Source organism: Rhodnius prolixus, unplaced genomic scaffold (genome assembly GCF_049639745.1).
Source record: "Rhodnius prolixus isolate KJV_2025 unplaced genomic scaffold, Rpr scaffold_3, whole genome shotgun sequence".
Classification (NCBI taxonomy): domain Eukaryota; kingdom Metazoa; phylum Arthropoda; class Insecta; order Hemiptera; family Reduviidae; genus Rhodnius; species Rhodnius prolixus.
Window position 1 is genome coordinate 27,276,971 of NW_027411603.1, and position 21,395 is coordinate 27,298,365.

Consider the following 21,395-nt stretch of genomic DNA (forward strand, 5'->3'; position numbering starts at 1 on the left):
AGGCTTCTCTCTAAAGTAACATTCAGTAAATTATTTTTGTCATATTCAAAAGGACAATTAAAGGAGAAAAGCGAAAATCTGTGAATATCAGGCACCAAAGTACAAGTACAAAAGAGATCAATTACAAGAATTGGTGCTACACTAGTGGTGCAGTGGTAGGAGTCGGTAGAATTTTTTCTCTTTCAAAAACTTTAATTTATTGGTGAGACTTTATGATTTTTGTAAATAAATTTTGCAAAAAAGAAACATTAGACGGACCAACTTTAAAACATATTTTGTTTATAAGGGTTTATTGTATGTTTTGTTTCTAACTTGGCAACACTGATTGATATAAATACGCTCTGAAGTTCAATCCATTTTAGAAGTATGTTTATGTTTATACGATAGTTGTAGATTGATAATTTCATTACTTCTTAGGTAATTAAATAGATTTTGAGAACAATTTTGTTCCATCATGGAACGAGAGCCAAAGACGGATGTTATTATAATAGATGATGACCCACGACCAGTGGGCGCTAATGATAAATATTGTGAACTTGAAATTCAAGAAGACTTGTTGACATTGTTTCATAAACTATTCCCTGAACCTGTAGTTGATTTATCTGATAGAATCAGTGTTAAAGATAAAAAAGGAACAGCTTGCAGTAATGTAAGATGTAGATCTTCTGATGAAATATTGGTTCAACCTACTCAAAGTGCCCTATCTTACTTCAATCTTCCGAGCAAAAGTCTGAAGATTTGTAAAACTTGTTGTGGAATTGCAGACGATTTCATGAAGGTAAATTAAAGCATTTAAAACAATGCATAGTAACAATAGTGCATATTACTCTTTTTAGGATAAAAACTGATTTGAGCCTGAAATTGTTAAAAAAGTGCACACTTTATTTTTATTTTTTGGAGAGGCAATGAAAATGCTGTCATCGCCCTCCGCAGTAATTTATAGTAGCAAATTAATTTAAGTTGGCCCAATTTTTTACATTTAAGAAATGACAAGCTAAAATTCAATGTTCTCACTATAGTGGGCTTTGATTTTGAAAAACCTCTCTCTGATTTTGATGAATTATTATTTGATAGCCCTTTTTATTTCATTAGCATGCATTTAAACAATTTTCAAACTGTTTCCAGTTTTTTATTTTTCCTTGTTTTAAAGATATTAAAGTATGATATGAATGTTCTACGTCTATGGAAGTACCCGTTGGGTTTATAATAAAACTCATAAAAAAAAGAGCCATTAAGCTTTGATAAGCTAAATCGTCTAAAACCACGACGACAATCTATTTTTGAATTCTATTATTTTATAATTTTCTATGAAATAATGTTTGTTCCAGGATATGCTCAAGAGATATTACAATGGGGATTCCTTGTACGAGTGTTCATTTCCACCCACTAACCCCGTTGTGGTAATAGATTCTGATAGTTCCGATGTAGAAGATGATAAAAAAAGTAAGTATTTTAATATGCTGTGCATTTAAAGTTAAATTGACTAAAAATCTCTGAATTTTCAAGCAAATCAAGTATTTGCAATCTTGTAACGAAAAAGCGGTGACATATTTATAGTCTACCATATTGCTTAAATTGATTTCCTTAGAAAAACTGAAGAAAATGGCTGAGCAAAATTATCGCTTCACTTCAGTACTATTTAAATAAAAGCCAGTTACTTTCCTTGTTTCTTAGAGGTTAGTTCATTAGACATTCATGCAGAGATCCCAGCATCAAATCTGCCGTTATATTTTCTCTTTTTTAGAGTTTTGCAGCTAACAATGCGGTGATGGACAGCTTAACGGGAGAGCATGGTGGCCGGTATTGTCAGAAAAAGGTTCTAGCAGTCACAAACCTCAGATATTAAGGAACTATCTTCTACAAAAATCCATTTTCAAAGCTTGCAACCTTTGCGCGTCTCTCGTCCCAACCGTCCACATTTCCGAACCATAAGGGATGGAGTGGAAAATCCTTTTCTTGGTCTCCAATAAAACACGGGCTCCACAGCACGGAGTTAATCATGCCAATCACTTTCTTCCCTTTATTTTCTTTTCATTTATATTGCTCTCAAGCGTTCGCTTTCAATTGATATAAAGGCTCAAAAACTTACAGTGAGCACCCCGACCAAGTGGCCGATTTTCTAAAATGAGAGGCATTGTAGGAGGTTAAAGGCCAAGTATTCCGTTTTCTCTTTGCTAATTTCTTGGCCCCATTTAGAATGTTTCTCTCTAGGTTCTTTGGCATCTAACTAAGATCCTCTTCCTCAGAAGCTATTACCACTTCAGCAGAGTCTATAAAATGTCCTCTCCTATTCTTATACCCATGTTCTTGCATTACCTCTTCTTGAGGATTTTTAATTTAATAAATGCTTTGATGAAAAGAATGATTCTAAGTGATGAGTTCTCGCTTGGGCATTTGCTTGGGTTTAATAAATTCTCTCATAAGGTCTTCTTTTAGAAATTATCGTGAGGAAGATTAGATTGCTGTTTATTTACTGCTATATAATGATCAGTTAAGTTTTTGCAATGTTGTAAATGTTTGTTGTAGGCAAAAATCTACCAGTTATTTCTGATGAAGAAGATCCCGTAGTGAAAGAAGCTGTAACAGCCTTAGTAAAAAAACATATTGAAGTATACCATGTTGATGACCAAGTCGAATGGGGAAAGAAGAAAGTAGAACAAACTCTGCTTGAAATGGAAGGTCGGTATGGAGTAAAATTTCTTTGATACTATGTGTCCATTACAAATTGAACAACATTCGATCTAAATTTGTTTTCCTTCCTTATGATTTTTGAATCAGTTACTTTTTAGTATGATCATAACAGTAGATTTAATCTTCTTTATCTTTTCATTAAGTGTTCCAAATGTAAACAATTCGCATTTCACGAATTCAGATTGTTTAAGAGTTCTGTTAATTGAAGAGCGAATTTACAGATTCAGTTTTTATTTTAATTTTCTATAACAGACCCAGCAATTTTGTATAAATATGAAATTCAAATTGTACAAAACAAACCTGTTAATTGTGTTAGTAACATTTTAATAGAAAAAATTATTTTAAATAGGCTTTAGGGATCCATAGTTAGACTTAATCCCATCATTATTCTAAGACTAACTAAACTTACAGTGCTAACTTCTGGTGAAAAATCTGTGATTAGAACTGTAATAATTGTAGTATGAGAAAATCTTGTATCATTTACACGTCTTATTACATCTCATGTTAATCTCTTTATAGCTGGTTACAACGAGCTCATACAAGAAACTCAAGCAGCCAGCAATGATTTATTCAAGAGTATGCAGAGCCTTTATGAGACATTTGCACCAAAAACTAAGGTAATTATCAATTTTTTTTTAAAGATAAAATAAAATATTTCTTGGATACAGTTAAGTTGTTGTAATCTCATTTTACTTTTCTTTTATAAATAAAATATCATTTTCTGACTTATACTTTTTATCTTGGTTCATGTTTTTTTTTTTTTTTTTTTTAGAGTTTGGAACCTCTTGATATTCCTTTTGAGGAAATGCGCCCAACTGTGCTCTATAACTTACAAAAGGAAAAATTGTCTAACGATTCGGTAAGTATTGGTGTTAAAATAGTACTCGAATGATTCTTTACTGAATGGAAATCCACTTTGCAAAATCTCTTCTGGATCAGAGCTCTCCCAAAAATCTATAGATAATTTATCATCTTTCTTTTCAGTTTCATGCAATTCAGTGCCATCAGGCAATTTACAATTGGCACGCCCTCAGTCATGGAGCTTTCTAGCCACTGGTTTTTCGTTAGATGAAGTTTTGTCCTTCATTAGATAATGACCGTGTGATGTAGAAAAATTCTGTTTCTTCAATTCATCATTTTTAGTAGAGCTTTCACCATTAATTCTGGAAAAGCTTGAATTGCTTTTCGTAGAGAATGCAACATCAGCATTTGATTGGAAGTTTACATCGCCTTTGTTTGAATTTCCGAAGAAAGTAGCTGTAGGCTGACCAAGTACTAAAGTTGCGCTTTGACATACATGTTACTCTCTCGGACCAGCTAAAAGCAATTTTTGCCTGTCTATTTACATCTTCTGGTTTCTTTTTATTAACGACTTTTAAAATTAGCTTTTTTCGTTCTACAGATCTGTTTTCATAATTCACTCCAATTATTAACCAATGAATGAGCTGATAGGGTGTTTTATAAGATTTCGGTTGGAAGATAGCTGGTCGTTTTGAAAGTTCCATCGGCATTTTAAAAGATCTGACTCACAAATGTAGCCAGCAACCTTGAAAAAAGATCTAGAGATGACAGGCCTTCGAACTTTCTCTTAATTTAAAGTCTCAAGTCCCTGATATGCTTCTTTGGCGAAGTTGTTTAGAAAGCTTCTTAAACAGGTGTATTGCTGCTGATTTTTTATGTTTCAGTGGGTGTAGAATAAAGAAATTTTCCTGATAGATTATCAAAAATTTAGAATAGACTTTGTGCCTTTGGTTGCTGCTTTTATTGAAATAAACTTTTACAATTAATTATCATACCACAAACTTTTCTTTCCCAAATTGACAAATATTCTGCCAACAGTTACTTTTTTACAGATCTAATGGTAATGTTTACTTGCGATAATGAAAGAAATGTAAGCGAAGGACGAATAGAGCCTATTTTAAATGACACCTTTACAAGCGCAGGCTATAATCTACGTCAGTGATGTACTCCTGATAAACAGTTCACAGGAGCAACTGCTGCAAGCGATTACAGAGGGTGGGAAGAGCTACTCTGTAAAAGATTGACCATTAATAGTTCCAAGTTAGGTCATGTGCATATAAAAAGAAAGGAATTGCCTTTCCTCTCCTTATTGTACATAAACATACTACAATATGACCAGATATTTAGTACTTTGAATTCAATTTGCCTAGGTAATTGGCTTTTACGAAGTTCCTTAATCAAGCGTGTTATTGAATTGCTTTTAAAATTGATCTATTAATTGTATGTATCAAGAATTGTACGTACGAGTATAATTTGGGTCTCTTATAAGTTGATAAAATTATACTTCTCTTCTACTAGCAGCTCTATAAAAAACAGCAAACAAGGAATTTGAAATATTATAACATAAGTATTAAAATTCATCCTTAAAAATAAATAATTTTTGTTTAAACTTAAACATAAATTGTTTCAGGGTCCAAAAATTCAAAAATCAAATGCCAACGTTCAACAACCTCACAATTTACCGCCAGCTGGTCCAATTTCCCGACCCAAACCACAACAAGGTCAAAAATTTTATGTGTTGAAAGCTTCTAATTATTCAGAATGGGTTCCTGCAACAGTGATGGGAACTATAAACAGGGAAGATGTAAGTAAAGTATCAATCTTATATTGACTCAGCAAGTTGAGGGTTATAATATATATGTATAATCTATGTGATAGCGGAAATTACTAGTCGTACTTACTTTAATGGTTAAATAATAAAAAACTTAGAATTTTCGAAGTATATTTAACAATTTTTATTCAGCAGTTTATCATAAACTTGGTTACAGATTTTTTGACTCCTAATCAGGACGTCTGAACTAATGAAATATTTTCTTATAAAGATGAAATATTTAAGTTGATTAAAAAGGTATAAAGCATATCAATTTTAAAACAAAAACGTTAAATGAACTTTTATAAAGTTTGTTTTGAAAATCATTTTTTATAGTCTGACCCAGACAACCTGCTGGAACTTGTGAAGATGGTTTATTTATTTCAACAGTAAAATATTGATTTATTTTAAACTGAAATAAACTGTTCCTAAACAATAAATTAAAATTTATATTAATTACTTATTCAAGAGCCACATTATATTACAATTTCTTTCTTCTTACCAATAATTGAGTAAACAAGTTATGTTTATGTGACATCTTATCTCTTAAAGACTGTAAAAAGCCACGTATCATGTGACTTAACATCACCTTTGCACTTCACTGATGCAAAACAGGGAAATAAATTGTCTTAATTGTTGCATTTGACTTGTACTGGTACAATAAGTTACGTAGATGTAGGATACAATCTTTTGACCAGAATATTATTTACCAACTATTTTCATAAGAAATCTTGCATTTGCGATCCTAAGCAGTTAGTTCCAGATCTTATATGTTAATTCATTGTCCCTTGCAGATAATTATTAATACTACATCTATACATACATCACAGTGAAATTATTATATTCTAATTAGCAAGGTCTAGAAATATTGGACAACTGTTCTGTGAATTACTTTATTTTATTGTTTTCAATTTTCTTTCAGCGTTTATTAAAAGCTCCTTGCGAGCAATATTTGGTTAAAATGGAATGCAATCAAATGATTGGAGCAACAAGCAAAGTTATTTTCTTTGAAAAAGAAGTGAATGAAATGTCTATGGCATATTTTAATATACCTCCAGTAAGACTCACCCTGGGAACCAGAGTAATCGCTATTGTAAAAAGTTACAATGCAAATCCTAGTAAGTTTATTGCTGGAGTTATTGCTGAACCCACATCTCCAAATAATAAATTTAGGTAAGAGTAAGAGATTTAGGTAAGGATATATAATGTATATTTTATGTTAGTACAAATTTTATTAGATCGAATATAGGTTGTAAATAAATTTTACTAGATCTCCAGATTAGTGTAAGTTGAGTCTGTCTACACTAGCACCTCAGTTAAATCAACTACACTATCCACATCACGTAAGCTACTGAAATGACTCGTGATGGTGTGGTTTTACCAATATTTACCTTCAAAATGAAGAAATTAGGTACCCTACCACCTTAGTTAGGAACATTGTTACCACACACACACACACGCACAGAGAAATAATGAAAGAGAAAGAGTGAACGTGAGAGAGAAATCTAAGATTCTAAGTTATTGGCAGTTTAAATAGACTACTGAATGTTTTTTTAAATGCGGCCCATCTTTTTTTCTTTTTTTTTAATCCGGAGCTTTTTTCAGTGCTCTGCCGGCCTCCACACAGTGTTCTCTCGTATCCATCACCGGACATTGAGCTGTAAGAAGCATTTAGGAAGAGAAAGTCTAAGCCTAAGCAGCTGGATTCGAATACGGGATCTCTGCGTGGGAATCCAATATGCTAATCGCATAGTTAATCCCTTCCCTTTTTGTATCTTGTTGGAAATAATTTTAAGAATACTTTAATATGAGAGGATGCTAGGAATTATGTGTTCACCTTCCAAATATAAATTTATTATAAACTATTGACATAAGTGAATTCGGTGTTTACTTATCAGTCAATGTACGAAACGGAATCTTCTAGAAAACATCTTTCAAGAAGTAGTTTAATGCTACTTTTTAATCTTTATTATGGATTATTAACACAGTTTTGGAAAGAAAATTTCTGATCTTCAAGTTTGATACCTTGATAACTTTGATTACCTTTGTAAACAATATTTTTTTAGTAACAGGAATGTTTTTATTTTTATTATTTTCTTTTTTAAAATTCTTATTAATTTATTTTTTTAAAGGTACTTAGTGTTTTTTGATGATGGTTACGCTCATTACGTGCATCATGCTGACATTAGACTGGTAGTAAAGGCAAGACCGAATGTTTGTGAATATTTTAGCGCTAGTAATCAACGTTTTATTATGGATTATTTCAACACATATCCTGAACGACCAATGTTGAAAATCAATGTTATGGAATGTGTCAAAGTTATGAGAAAAGGTAATTTCTGATACTACCTTAAGATTTATAAAACCTTAATCCTTAAGTTTCAATTTCAAGCTCAAATTGCAATCTTTGATTGTTTTCATGCCGGTTTGTGTCGCTCGAACCTAAATTAGAGAGCTGGCTCAATCCTGACTATAATTATTTGAAAGAAATAATTATTTACAATATTAAGGAAATTTGTACCAACATATTTAACCAATAAAATTATGGTTATAGATGATAAATTCAAAGAAAGGTATGTTTTAAAGATCAGGTTAAAATTAATCGAAAGATAAATATTATATCACTATTTCCGAAATGACATCTCTCATTTTCTTTTTCTTTTTGAGCTGTAAGGCTGTAAGAAGTCTTATTGAAATATTCGTTAATTAATTCAAGTAAAATAAAGTCAAGTTTTGGGAAAGAATTATAAACATTTCTTACATTTGGGACACAAGGTGAAGTACTTGATATAATTATTTTGAAACATAAATTAACTTATTTAAAAGAAAATTTAATCTTATTTCTAAAGAGTTTATTGAAATTTCCTTAGCTTCAGTAGTTTGAGAAATGTAGACAATTGTTTGCTAAAAAGTTGTAATACTTTAAAAAAAACAACATAAAATTAAAAATGTCTATAAAACGGAGCAGAATCGAGCCCTAGTTTATATAGATTTTTTTGTTGCAAATGATGCCCAGAATCGCTTCCCGAAGTAACGGTAGTCTTATGCTGTACACCCTGTATAATATATTCTTACAAACTTACAATATTTTGACACTTAGTGTTGATTTACTAGTGTTAATTGCAAGAATATTTTATTTCTTTTTGCACACTATCTTATCCGCAAAAAAATAACTGATAACTCTTCATATAAAGATCTGAATTTTATGTGAAGAAAAAATATGTTTAAAAAATATATTTTTCATTGCAGGTGTTTGGAGCAATTGTAGAGTGATAGAAATTGATAATTCATTAATGCGTGTGCTGTTTCTAAAGGAAGGATATTCAGAATGGATTTATAGAGGATCGACTCGTTTGCGTCCTCTTTATGAGCATATTTATTCATTAAGGCGAGATGTGAATAGACCCAGATACAATAGACCCATTGTAAGTATGAGCCTGTTTAAAAATTACTAAATAAATTTGAAAGCAAATTTTCAGGAAATGTTTACTACAAAATCTTTGGTTGGATTTAGTTTTATTTAATTTTCAATAATAATTTAATGGGTAAAAAATGCGTTACATTACATCGCATTGACAAAAATTTTATATGGAAATTCTATGCTATTTCATTTTCAGTGCCATTTTTACTGAGTAAAACGCATTTTATTCCATGTTTCTTAGACTGAATCTAGTTTCGTGAAGCAAAATTTACCTTGACAACGCACCATTAGTCAGATATTTGTAAATGTAGAAGTATGAAAGAGTAAAAAAATATTTGAATTCGAAATGTTGTTATATTAAAAGGCCTTACCTGCCGATTTAAAGATGATGATATTAACAAGTAATTTTAGAAAAAAGAATTTCCACTTTGTCAATATATTCCATACATGATGTCAATATTGCTTCAGGTACCAGCTAAAGGACCGATAATTCAGTACAATCTGGTGTCTGAAAGTGAGAGTGAGTCTGGTGAGTATGTTACTTAGTTTTACACCATTTTTTAGTTTTTTAAATAAGAATAGCATCAATAATCTAAATTTAAAACAATATTTTTTCATTTGGAAGTCAGATGTTAACAGGAGTTCGGCATTTTACTTTGTTAATAATGTCTCAAAAAGCTATTGTGTTCGATTGCGTTCAATCGAGCGGTTGCGCTATGAAACCTTTTGAACTTTGAGACCAAAGGAAATATTAGCGAAAAAAGAACTAGTAGGGAAAGTCCTCTAACCTTCTTAGTAGGGGAGCTACATCTACTAGATCCAAAAAGTGGAAGGCACCATAAGATTCTTGTAGCTGCGGTGCCGTTGGGCGTAGGTCCCTTTCTAATCTAATCTAAAAGCTATTGTTATGGATTGCTACATTAGGATAAACTTGGTTGAATGTAATTTTAAACTATCTTTGAAGAACTGAACTCCATTTAGAATATGTGTAAAGCTCTTAGTGAACTGGGCTTTATTTAATTTCTAAATGTAGAAATATCTTAAACTATGATTACTAATCCTAATTAAAGTAATGAACAATGATTATATTTCTTACTGCTTTTTATTCATTTCACTAATAATATTAATTGAAGTTCTAGAATTTTGTTTTTCTCTTAAATTTGACTTAGCGGAACAGGAATACTCGTATGTCATCACTTTTTTAGTTTAGTTTCAATTTTCGATTTTCAAAGTTTCGATTTTGTCTATAAAATTTGTTGAAACTTGATGAAAAATTATAGTTGGTTTATTGACTGAATCCTGGCATCCGTAAATCCTCTACAATTTTATTTTATTTTAACGGAAATGAAGAAGAAATACTGATTCTACTTTACCTCAAGTTATGTAGGTAGAAAGTAACATCAAGGCAAAAAGTTTAATTAAGTTTTGTATTCGCATCTCATATCGTAAGATTTTTCTTGTTTTGCAACCTTCTGTTTGAGTTATTGATAAAATCGTTGAATGTTTTTTATTACAGAATATCAGCCCGAGAACAATACATCCACTAATGATGAAGAACCAGACAAGCAAAGGCGAGCAGTGGCGAAGAAAAGTACAAATAGATTACCTGGTGTCGTTGAGCCTCAGTTACCGTTAACTTTACTTCCTCAAAGAAGATATGCCAAAAGGATTACTAGACAACAATACGGCAAAATTGAAGTTAGTCATCACCGTTAGAAAAATAGATAATTTTTAACATAATTCACTGAGTTGGTCGATAGTATCAGTAAACTTCTAATAGTCATGGAGATGCAGAACAATGCTTACTCCGGGACCAAATCACCTTGAAATATTTTTATTTTTTAACCAGTCAAAAAAAAAAAAAAGAAATTTATCTTGTGTCTTTTTATAATTCACAGACTCTATTACCTCTACATTCACTTCAGTTGACACCTTATAAGAAGCATACATGTAACCCAGCTTGTGTCGCCTCAGTAGGATATGATGAGTCGAGAACAAAGGGTGTTAATCCACTTATAGTGCCTACATTGTTTGGTTTTTGGAGGTAGATTTTGCTAAAATTGAACTTTTTATTCTATCATTCGTTATTAAATGAAATATTTTAATGCATAAAATATTTTACAGTAATAAATTTATTCATAAATATATTTTAAAAAATGCAGGGACTCAGATATGAATCTTATATTTTACTACGCTCCTTGCGGGAAGAAATTACGATCTACGATGGACGTTTTAAAATATACATCTGAAACCAAAATTCTTATAGGTTTGGATCATTTTGATTTCGATCCCAGTGTACATATCTTTGACGAATTTATTGTTTCACCGCAACATATATTTATTAAGGTAATGTTTTTTGCTTAGATAGTGGCAGGGTAATCTAAAGTTTGTTTGCCTTTCATTTTCAAAAGCTAAATCACATCTTGACACAATATTATTAAGATTTCAAATTGCTCTCCATAAAATATACAACTTCGGTTTTGCTACTCCGCTTAATATTCACAAAAACGAATACAATACTCCCAAATGTTTAAAAAAAATAAAGTCATTTACTTTCCATAGAAATCTATGTCCGTACATAGTACAGTATAAAATAGTGTTGTTTACTTTTGGGATTTCTGTTCTAAAGAGAGAACTAAATTGAAACCTTAAAATTTTAAATTAAAGTAGGACGCCACGGTAGCCGAGCAGTTAGAGGCGAGACCTGCGAAGCCAATATGTATTGTGGTACTGGGTTCGATTCCCGATCTTAGACCTTGGATTTTATTTAATGGTTAATAAAAGAAATTTACAGTAAAGTATGTTTACTAGTCGCCTCCGCCCACGACACCTAATTAGTAGTTGGACGTTAAGCCCCGCCTGAATAAATTGGCGATTACTTTACTTTACTTTTTAAATTAAAGTAAACTATATAGTATCTTATTTTGTTTTCATTTTTTAAGGATTTATCTCATGGTAGAGAAAGTGTACCTATTCCTGTTGTAAATTCACTAAATGCTCAAATACCTGATATGATGGAATACATGACAGAAAGACGAGGTTTAGAAGGTGTTTATCTTAATTTAGATGAAGAGTTTCTTGTAGGATGTGATTGTACAGACAACTGCCAGGTATTATGATATATTGTCGTCATTTCTCTTTGTATAAATTCCAAATTATTAAAATAATTTACATATCTAGTAAAACAAAAACAAGTATTTGTAAAAGATAATACACCTATTTATTTATTAGAATTCTAATTAAAGTTATCAACGAGTGAAAAATAATTTATTGCAATTAAATTTGTTGCGCTTTTTTATAATTGTCTTTGTTAATGTGAGGTCCCTCGCACTGCATAAACAATTACATGAAGCATGTGCCATTTTGACCAGTGTGCTAATTAAACTATCACCTTCAGCGGGCCCATGGTCCATCCATTGGAAGGACAGAAGGCTTCCTAATATTACAATATTTAATTAGTAATTGCTGATATATATAAATCTGACTAGATTACTTTTTCTTCTTAATGATAAATTCTAATTTATTTGCTGTTGATAAAGGACAAATCCAAATGCTCCTGCCAGCAAATGACTATTCAAGAAGCCAAAGCGTGGAGTAAATATTTCCATATCGAAAACCCGGAGCAAGCAGGTTATCAGAATCGTCGTCTTCCTCAAGGTTTGCCATCTGGAATTTGGGAATGTAATAATAAGTAAGTTGAAAATTATAATATGACTTTGATATTCGATAAAAATAAAAGCATAAACGTTATTGTAAAAATGTTTGGTTATTGTTGATCCCTAGAAATACAAATTGTGATTATTATTTTTTAATAACAAGAAACAGTTTTAAAAATTTATATCCTAGGACGGTTGCTGTGTAGAAGCTTGCCAATTTGGCGAACTAACGGCTTCCAACACTGGATGGTCAATTTTCACTCACTCATGTCTACTGGCGCACATATACGCATCTAATACATGAGCCGTTCGATGCACAATTCGAATAACTCCATAAAACATAAAGTGGCGAAATGCGATTAAATAATGTACATTTACATTGTTTTTTATAATACTGTTTACAATATAAATTTACCGTTATCATTCAGCGCCTGCTACTGAATTTTAGTTTAATTATTGCAACGATTTACATCAGACACTGAATCAATCAAAATGGCTTTTGAAATTAATTATTTATTATTTAATGGCCAAAAAACTTTTTGTCGTTTAGTGGTGTTAATCTTTATTGTTTGGGAAATTTATTGTAAATATAAAAAGCTATAACTGAACCAAGTACTTAGACACTCAAATTTATGATATTTCAAAAAGTGAAGTTAATCGATTTTTGCAGTGAACATTTTTGCAGTATATGTTTAGATACAAAATAGATAAACAAGTAAAACAAAAAATAAGTGACTACGACTCTCAATTACCTTGGTTCGTCAATAAATTTGCTATTATTTCTTTTTCGTTCGTCATATGCACTTAATCAAAATTTACTAAGATCTTTTTTTATTAAAATTTTAATAAATTATTTATTATTTTCAGAATATAAGGCTTTAAAAACCTATTTTTTACATTTTACGTACAATAAATTTAGGGCAACTTTTTTAATTAAAATATTTTTTTTCTTCTGTTTTTAAGGTGCAAATGTTGCAAAAATACTTGTTTGAACCGAGTGGCACAGTATCCATTAAAAGTGAAACTACAACTCTTCAAGACAAAGAAGAAAGGATGGGGTGTTCGTTGTACAAACGATTTACCATGTGGAACTTTTATTTGCGTCTACAATGGCAACATTCTTACAGAAAAAAACGCTAATGAGGTATGACATTTATTTTTAGATAATTCTTCACATTTTGAAAGGCCTTTGAAATTGCTTCCACTAGAGATTGAGTGATTATTTTATCTGCATTCGGTAAGCGTTTTCTTGGTAACTATTCCATTGTTATACAAAATGTCTTCGAGCGGATACATCTAAACAACTTAATTTTCCCGCAGAAGTATACATGTGAATTATTAAAAGTAAAAATAAAGCTTCTGTCTTCCACAATTATGTAAGTCAGATCAAATAAAATCAAAATAAGTAATTCTAACTATCTTCGCATTAGGTATTTGAGTATATTTTACTTTTTTTTCGAAAAAAATTTAAAGTCTCAAAAATTTCTGTAAATGCACTTATGGAGCTAGCAATTCCCGTTAACTATAAAACCTTACAAGTAAGGCCCAACGATTTAGAAACCTTCTACATATTAAGTATCTACAAATAAATCTTTTAAATTAATTTTATGTATATTCCAGGGAGGATTACGATACGGTGACGAATATTTTGCTGAATTAGATTATATAGAATGCATGGAAGGAACGAAAGCCAATTATGAGCCTACAGCATATTTAGAAGAAGATGATGCGATAAGCGAAGGTTATTCTTATTCACTAATAATTTCATTATTTAAAAAGTTGGATCTTTAAACTTTCATTTCATAAGGCTGGAACAATTGCCGGAAAAAATAAAGACATATAGTGGCACCTAAATGACATACCATATTTGGGTTTCTGTGAGTTTGGGTACATGAGTTATGTTCATGGGATTCAATATATGTATTTCTGTGTAAATTAAAAATAAAAATAAATTAATTTTTGCAACAAGCTGTCATTCCCTCTTAATGGGCACGTGAAATGAAAAATATTAAATTTATTCTATCCATTTAGCTCGCTGTCACTAAAGAATCTCCCTAGGCTTAACTGAAAGGTATAGCTGAATCAATTTGTCTATTTACAAGATATTAAGTTCCAAAAATTTCACAATTAGAATTGCAAGAACATCATATGGCTCGGAGATGCAGCTTGAAATAGGCTTTTAGAGTTCTTTTTTTATTAATTGTAGCTAATATAATCAGTAATTTCTATAACAACTGAATGCCTAAACATTTTTTTTTTAATAGAAATTGTTACATTTGAAGATTTACAACGTGACTTTAACATTAATTCGAACAAGTCTTCTAAAAGGTAATCATGTCTGTTTATTATTATTATTATTTTTTTTTTATGTTAACCTAAACTACTAGAAATTTTAATTTTTGTTTTCTTTTAGTCGGAAAAAAGTATCGAAAAAAAAATCTGGAGTGCGTTCATTAGGTAAGCAATTGTGTTGTATCAAAAGAAATATTTTTTAGCTTTCCAGTTTGTGCCAAAGGAAGCTTTAAGTCCTCTGCAACACAAATTTTTTGTACCAAATCAAATGCCCAACTACCTTTATCTTATATTTCAAGTTTTATAAATTTTTGTTCGATTATCGTCTACAAATACCAATAATCTTACCGTTAAGTTGGTCATTCTTTTGTTCCATATCTTAATTTTAGCCTTTTTTTACTTCGGAAGGATATTCATCCAGTGGCAATAGGTTGATGATAATCACTGCATCTGACGATTATAATTTTTGTTTCAAATTTTTGGCAAATTAAAATCTAGGCTTGGATGTCCTTACAAGCTTTTTGTACTTACTTACGTTCCTCCATTGCCCATCTCAACTCTTCACCTTCTTTTACTTATAAGGGATTCCATAGTATTCTGCTTACATGATTAAATTACCTTTTCTAACTAAATCTCCCATTTGCTGCAGGCATCTGAATTTTGAAGAAATGTATGAAAAATCTTCTTTATTTCCCAGAATGTCATCATTTCGGGCGTTATCAGATTCTGGTGTTTTCTTTGATTTCAAGAATAGGAGTTTTGTACTATCGTTACGTAATTGTAGAGAAGCGAATTACCATTTTGAAAAAGCTGCTACTCAGAGCTTTCTACGAAGTAGAAGTAAAAATAAGTAATTGATTAGGTATTTGTTAAGCTCTGCTTAACTAATAACTACCTATTAGGTATTTTGGACGGGGGCGAAAATACTTAACTAACAAAGTTTTTCTAAGAAATAAAAAGTTGCTACACACGAGATTCGAACTGGCGATCTCCCACTTACAAAACCACAGTTTTTTTGGTCATAACTGTACCAACACACGGCTCTCCTATACCACATATTTATTTTTTTCTTTATTTCTTACTTTATTTTAACATGAATTAATGTATGGAGGAGAAAACACTGCCTAGTTGCAGCTATTAATTGTGATGATATTACTAGCCATCATTTATGCTGGACGGTAATTAATTAATTAATATTAAAAACTAGTTCTAATTCTGCTAACCTTATTTATTTATTTTTATTGTTTTCATATTTTTATTATAGAAGTTTTTATTAACTTTAATTATAGCTTTGTTATTTCAGATTCTCCTCAAAGCAGTGACTCAGATATTGAAGGTAAGTGTCACTTCATCATTACCTGCTAGTCTTAACTACATTTTATTTTCATGTTGTTCAGAGGTCTGATAATAATGAACTGATCTAAGAAAGAGCCACACTAAAACGAAACCCCTTTATTGTCTTTGGTTTTGCATGATTACTGATGATTGTAAGCAATAAATCAATTAGACAAAATTATCTATTTAACTTGTATGGAGCCAGCTCCAGAGCTTTTCTCCTCTAGTAGTTGGTCTCAACCTAATGTTTCATTACGTTCTTCATTCAATCCGTCCAACATGTGCTCTTCGGAGAATCTACTTACACCAAGCTTTCTTAACTGTATCCATCTAACTCCCTAGACCTCTCTTCTTTTTCCCACCACCCATTCCAAAATCTCTCATACGGCAATCATTCATTAGTCATTTTTTAAACACGCCTAAATCAACCTAACTTTTGCTTTCCTAATAACGCCTAGGAGGGTTCAGTTTGAATTACATCTAATATTTTTCTTTAAATTCAACTAATAACTAATTATGAAACATTTATTTTTTAATAGATGCTAGGCTTCCTCAAAGTTTTAATGTAGATGTCGAAGATGACGAACAATTACCTTTTCCTTCTGTGAGGGAATTATTTGGCAAAGAAGAGGCTGTTTATGTAATGGACGCTAAGACTGCCGGAAATATCGGCAGATATTTTAACGTATGTGTCAGTTCATAACATTTATATATTATTGCCTAATATTTTAATTAACTGATTAAATCGAATGCTTTAAATCCTTTTTTCTCTTTGCAGCATTCCTGCGATCCCAATGTTCATGTCCAGAGTGTATTTGTTGATACTCATGATTTACGATTTCCTTGGATTGCATTTTTTTCTCAGAAATATATTCGGGCAGGTAGTGAACTCACTTGGGACTATAGATATGAACCTGGAAAAGTACCAGGCAAAAGACTGCTTTGTTATTGCGGTGCTGCCAACTGTCGTAAGCGTCTTTTGTAAAAAAAAAAAAAAAAAAGGTAACACTGGAATATTAGTATCTTTTTATTTGTTTTTATTTTTTATAGTGCTTCGCCGCCAAGGTTATTAGCGCTACTATTGTTATAAAACTCATAGATTGTTTCTAACCTGTTCGCTTTCAAGCACTTATGGGTTGATAAAGATTAGTATTGTGAATGAATACATACTTACTTTTCATTTAAATGTCCACGTAAACCCTTCCTTGTTTGTACCTTTTTCTTGCATAATCATCACTTTCATCACCATCAAATTCGTAGGTCTTTTTGCTACAGATGGTCAATAGTTGATTTATCTCTTTAAGAAGGGCCAAATAAGCTTCCGCCAAAGCCTTTGGAAAGAGCCCAACCACTCCTACCACATAAATAATAATAATAATAGTAAATAAGTTATAAGTACACACCATTATTTAATCCATATAAGATTTCCTGTTACCACCTGTTTATTTATTATTGTATAATTTTAACTGATATTCAATAAAGCAATAAGACATTCTAGCACATGACGGCACGCTTAAATACTATAGTGACTGGTCCAGTTGAAAAGGAGAGAAAAAATACTCATGAATTGATAAAATTTTCAGTGTTAAGGATATTTTCCAGCATCTTCTATATATTGGATTGATTAAGAAAGTACACAATCCCGAAGAATATGTTAACAATATGAACCAGAGAGAGAATTATATTTCATAGCGATGTGTTAATTTTTTAAAACAAACTTCTTGATTTGTGCCAAAAAAGTAAAGTTTAATCATCTGCTAAGAAATTAATAATACAATAAGTGATTTCATTCAAGGAAACGTCAACAAAACTAAATTAACTCATGAAACCAAGAGTTTTCTACGTTTCATATCTGTACTTATATAGCAGAATCAAATAAATACAATATTTACTTCAGTGGAACTGTGCATTGACTAGTTTAAATTAGAAAAGACATATTATGTAAATTTTTAATGGTTATTAATTATTTTTAGATGATTCGGTGTCACCTTCAATCAACAGTGCTAGAATCATAACTTGAAGACAAGGGTTTTAGGCATTGTTGCTCTTTCTTGACAAGCTGAAGCTTAAATCCACTAGGTCCTTAAGAAAAAGGATAAGTTGTGAAGGAAGAGGAGTATATGAGAATTACTTGGATAATTGGACTGATACAGTATGAAATGCTGCTGCAGTTATCCAGTCAATTCTCGCTAATTTTTTACTTAAATGAATTGAAATTTTAGTTCCTGTTCTAATTTGCTAGACCATGAGAAAGATCTTTTTTCGCCGTCCATCATCGAAAATAGTTTTCTATTTTTTTTTTTTTTTTTTTAATTTGTCTTCAATTAAGAAGCTGGAAAATAGTTCAAACTTAAGGGTACAATTTTCCGTCTTTTCGCTCATTTAAAAAAATGTATGTGAGGTAATTTATATTTTAATTATTCGTTGAAACAGATAAATACTGAGTTCTTTAAAAATATACTTATCATTTTCCTTAAAATTTTATAAGTGATATTTTATTTATTTTGTTTTTCCATCATCCTAACTAGTTGTAATTTTACTTACTAGTTTACACTTATGTGTTTAAATGTGAAAAAAATTAATCGTTCAAAAATTCCATAATTTACAGCATTACTACTAACTTATTGTGCAGATTATTCTGTTATGTACACATGTATTACTCCTTATATATTCTATTTACGTTGCTATAATGACTACTATTTACGTGACTGGTTTACTTAAAGAAATTCCTCATCGTTTGTTGTACATAATTTAATATCAATAGACTGTAAACTCGGGAAAGAAAGTAATCCTGAGTGAAGCATGAAACCTAATGCTAGCCTTGAAACATTATTTTGAATTATCTACAATAATATTTAATTAGTGTTACCATTAAAACTCATAGAATGGCGTTGCGTTAAGTTATTGGCACAACCAAAATTATATTCTATAATATTTTATGTGTGGTAGTTTTTCATTAACGTTATATTTTATTTGTAATAGTGTTGATAGAGTCTTTGAGTTTTTAGAGGAGGCAGTGAGCTATCCATGTTTTAGATCGTTAATTTGTTTAAAAGTCAAACACTGATCTATGGTGACTCCTAAATAAGTAATCATTGAACTGTGTGAATTGTATGTTCATCAATCGTTCTGCTTCTATCGGCCTGAAGCGGTAAACAAGAATCCTATATTTTGTCTAAATTAATTTTACTTTTACAACTTTAAAAATAACTTATGATTTAAACTAATTCCCCACGAGGAGTTATAAAATGCAGCATTAGCCACGAAAAAAAAGGGAATTTTTCACTTGTATGGTATATTATTTAGGAATACTAGTAAAGTAACATACCTAGCAAACTATCCTGAAAGCAACACTTATACCAGACTAGGGAAGAAAAATTAATTTATACGTTACAACTGTATTTTCTACGAATGAAATATTTTAATATACCAAGAAAATTTTGTATTGAATCCCTTCAAATATTATCAAACGTTTTGTAGGTGTCAAGCAAAAACATACCCGTATGCTTTTTTTATTGAACCTTTGAGTTATGTCAATTGTACAAAGTGCATTGTTTTTAAGTGTTGCTTTCTGCTCCCAAACTGTTAATTTCTTATTAAATGAATGTCTTCCAAGTGTTCAAAATTACATTTAAAATCCCTGAACAATTGAGAAGACTGATGGGGACTCGTTAATTTTTTTGCTATCGCAAATTTCTTTCTAGCTTTAGGTATGATAATTATCTTGGAAAGTTTCCATTGTTTGGATAGCGCTGTAGCGATATTACATTTCTATTGTAAAACTAAGCTTATTTAACCTTAAATATTCTTTTGTAGTGATGGGAAGAACCACCAATAAAAAAGTAATTTTGCTAACCATGTTCGAACTTTAATTTATTGTCATTACCTTTAATATTTGTATATTTTTAACTAAGTTCTATTACATGTTTCACATAATGTTTACCAATATTATTACTCTTGCATTTACATTATACCACTTATTTAAATCTCAGAATATTTTGTTGGAAGGTGGATTATACAGGTCTGTAATATATTCTTTACCCATATTCTTTTTTTTAATATCAACTTTATCATGTATTATTTTAATTACTTATCAATTATGTTGATAATTAATGCAACGCCAACATGTGTACATAACGATCCCTTCTGTGGATAAACTAAGTTAAAGTTTAGTTTTTTATACTTAGTCTGGTCTTCTTTAAACATGCATATTTTTCATTTTTCTAAATACAGTTCATAAGCTAAATATTTTTTATTGTTTTTGAAATCCAACATAAATTTCATTTTATTACTTGTTATTAAACAAAGTAAATAATGTCTTAAGTAATATATTATTACCTTACTAAATAGATCCCTTCCTGTTTAATATTTACGTTTTAAACGGGTAACAACAGTGTTTGTTTTTTTCTTGAAGGAAATATTACATTTCAGACTTCTAAAAATATTGAGCTAGTGTTCACTCTCTTCTGTAGCCTGATGTGGAATATCATTGGAAGGCCGCCTGCTGCTATTTTTGAACGTATGATAGACGCTTGTACTTTTCCAGGTAGTGCTTGAGGTGTAGTTTTGGGCAGCTTTTCATTAAAACCATAACTTCTATCACTGATATAATACTAACTATAGCTATACCTACCCTACCGGACAGTTTTTATTATTTGTCCCAGCGAATCTTTATTATGTAACTTGCTGAGACAACTCTCATCGCATTGCTAAAGCAGACTTCTTAATTTAAAAGAGCAAACGTTTCTTTGAATAAAGTGATACCAAAATTGTATATTCAAGGTAAAGGTTTTGACAAATCCGATTGTACATTGACGCAGCAATGTTCTTCATAGAGGTATGGACCAAAAATATTTATTTATCTTGTTCTCCCAATTATTTCTTAGTGTCTTCATCTTAATGAGGTTGTTAAAATACGGGGAAAAAATCTTGAAGGAGGTATACCACTGGCCGATTACCACATATTTACAGGTCAAGGTCGCTTTTACTTCTCAGCTGCTTGCTTTGTAGTATTTTCTAAGGGAGCATCAGCTGTGAACGGCATTTTCGTTTAAGACGTTTTTTGCTCTAACAATCAGGCGGAAAGACGCGATTTTGGTAGGCTTGATATGGTTGGAAGACAGAAAAGTATTACGACGAAATTTAAAGAGGTTCATGGTCAATAGGAAATATTTATAAGATATCCTGCTTAGTCTGAAAAAGCAAGCTCTAATAACGCTCAGGCTTCGTGAGCTTTTGAAAAATTATTATATTTACTTCAATTGGGCAAGAGCACACAATAAGAAGTGCAAGATTGAATAGTCGTATACCCTTGCGAAATCTGCGGCCATACATACTGCTCAAGAAGAAAGATACAGCAAATAACCTCTTTCGTATATTCACAAAACTT

At 30.9% G+C, this 21,395-nt stretch overlaps 1 protein-coding gene across 2 annotated transcripts; it reads left to right on the forward strand.

Annotated features, from left to right (window-relative positions):
- Positions 1-322: 322 nt before the first annotated feature.
- Positions 323-20,333, forward strand: egg (SET domain bifurcated histone lysine methyltransferase eggless). Of its 2 annotated transcripts, none has more exons than XM_074124998.1 (23): positions 323-778; positions 1,329-1,443; positions 2,527-2,679; positions 3,211-3,308; positions 3,464-3,550; positions 5,123-5,296; positions 6,225-6,475; positions 7,435-7,634; positions 8,552-8,727; positions 9,192-9,252; positions 10,240-10,421; positions 10,622-10,767; positions 10,886-11,069; positions 11,666-11,833; positions 12,263-12,414; positions 13,343-13,523; positions 14,000-14,120; positions 14,644-14,707; positions 14,793-14,836; positions 15,975-16,007; positions 16,546-16,691; positions 16,785-17,008; positions 17,980-20,333. In XM_074124998.1, exons 1-22 carry the CDS (start codon positions 455-457, stop codon positions 16,989-16,991), a joined length of 3,267 nt encoding a protein of 1,088 aa, XP_073981099.1. In that variant the 5' UTR covers positions 323-454; the 3' UTR covers positions 16,992-17,008; positions 17,980-20,333. The 2 variants fall into 2 exon arrangements, with proteins under 2 accessions (XP_073981099.1, XP_073981100.1); XM_074124999.1 differs by having other exon boundaries at positions 16,785-17,005; positions 17,978-20,333.
- The last annotated feature ends 1,062 nt before the right edge of the window (positions 20,334-21,395 follow it).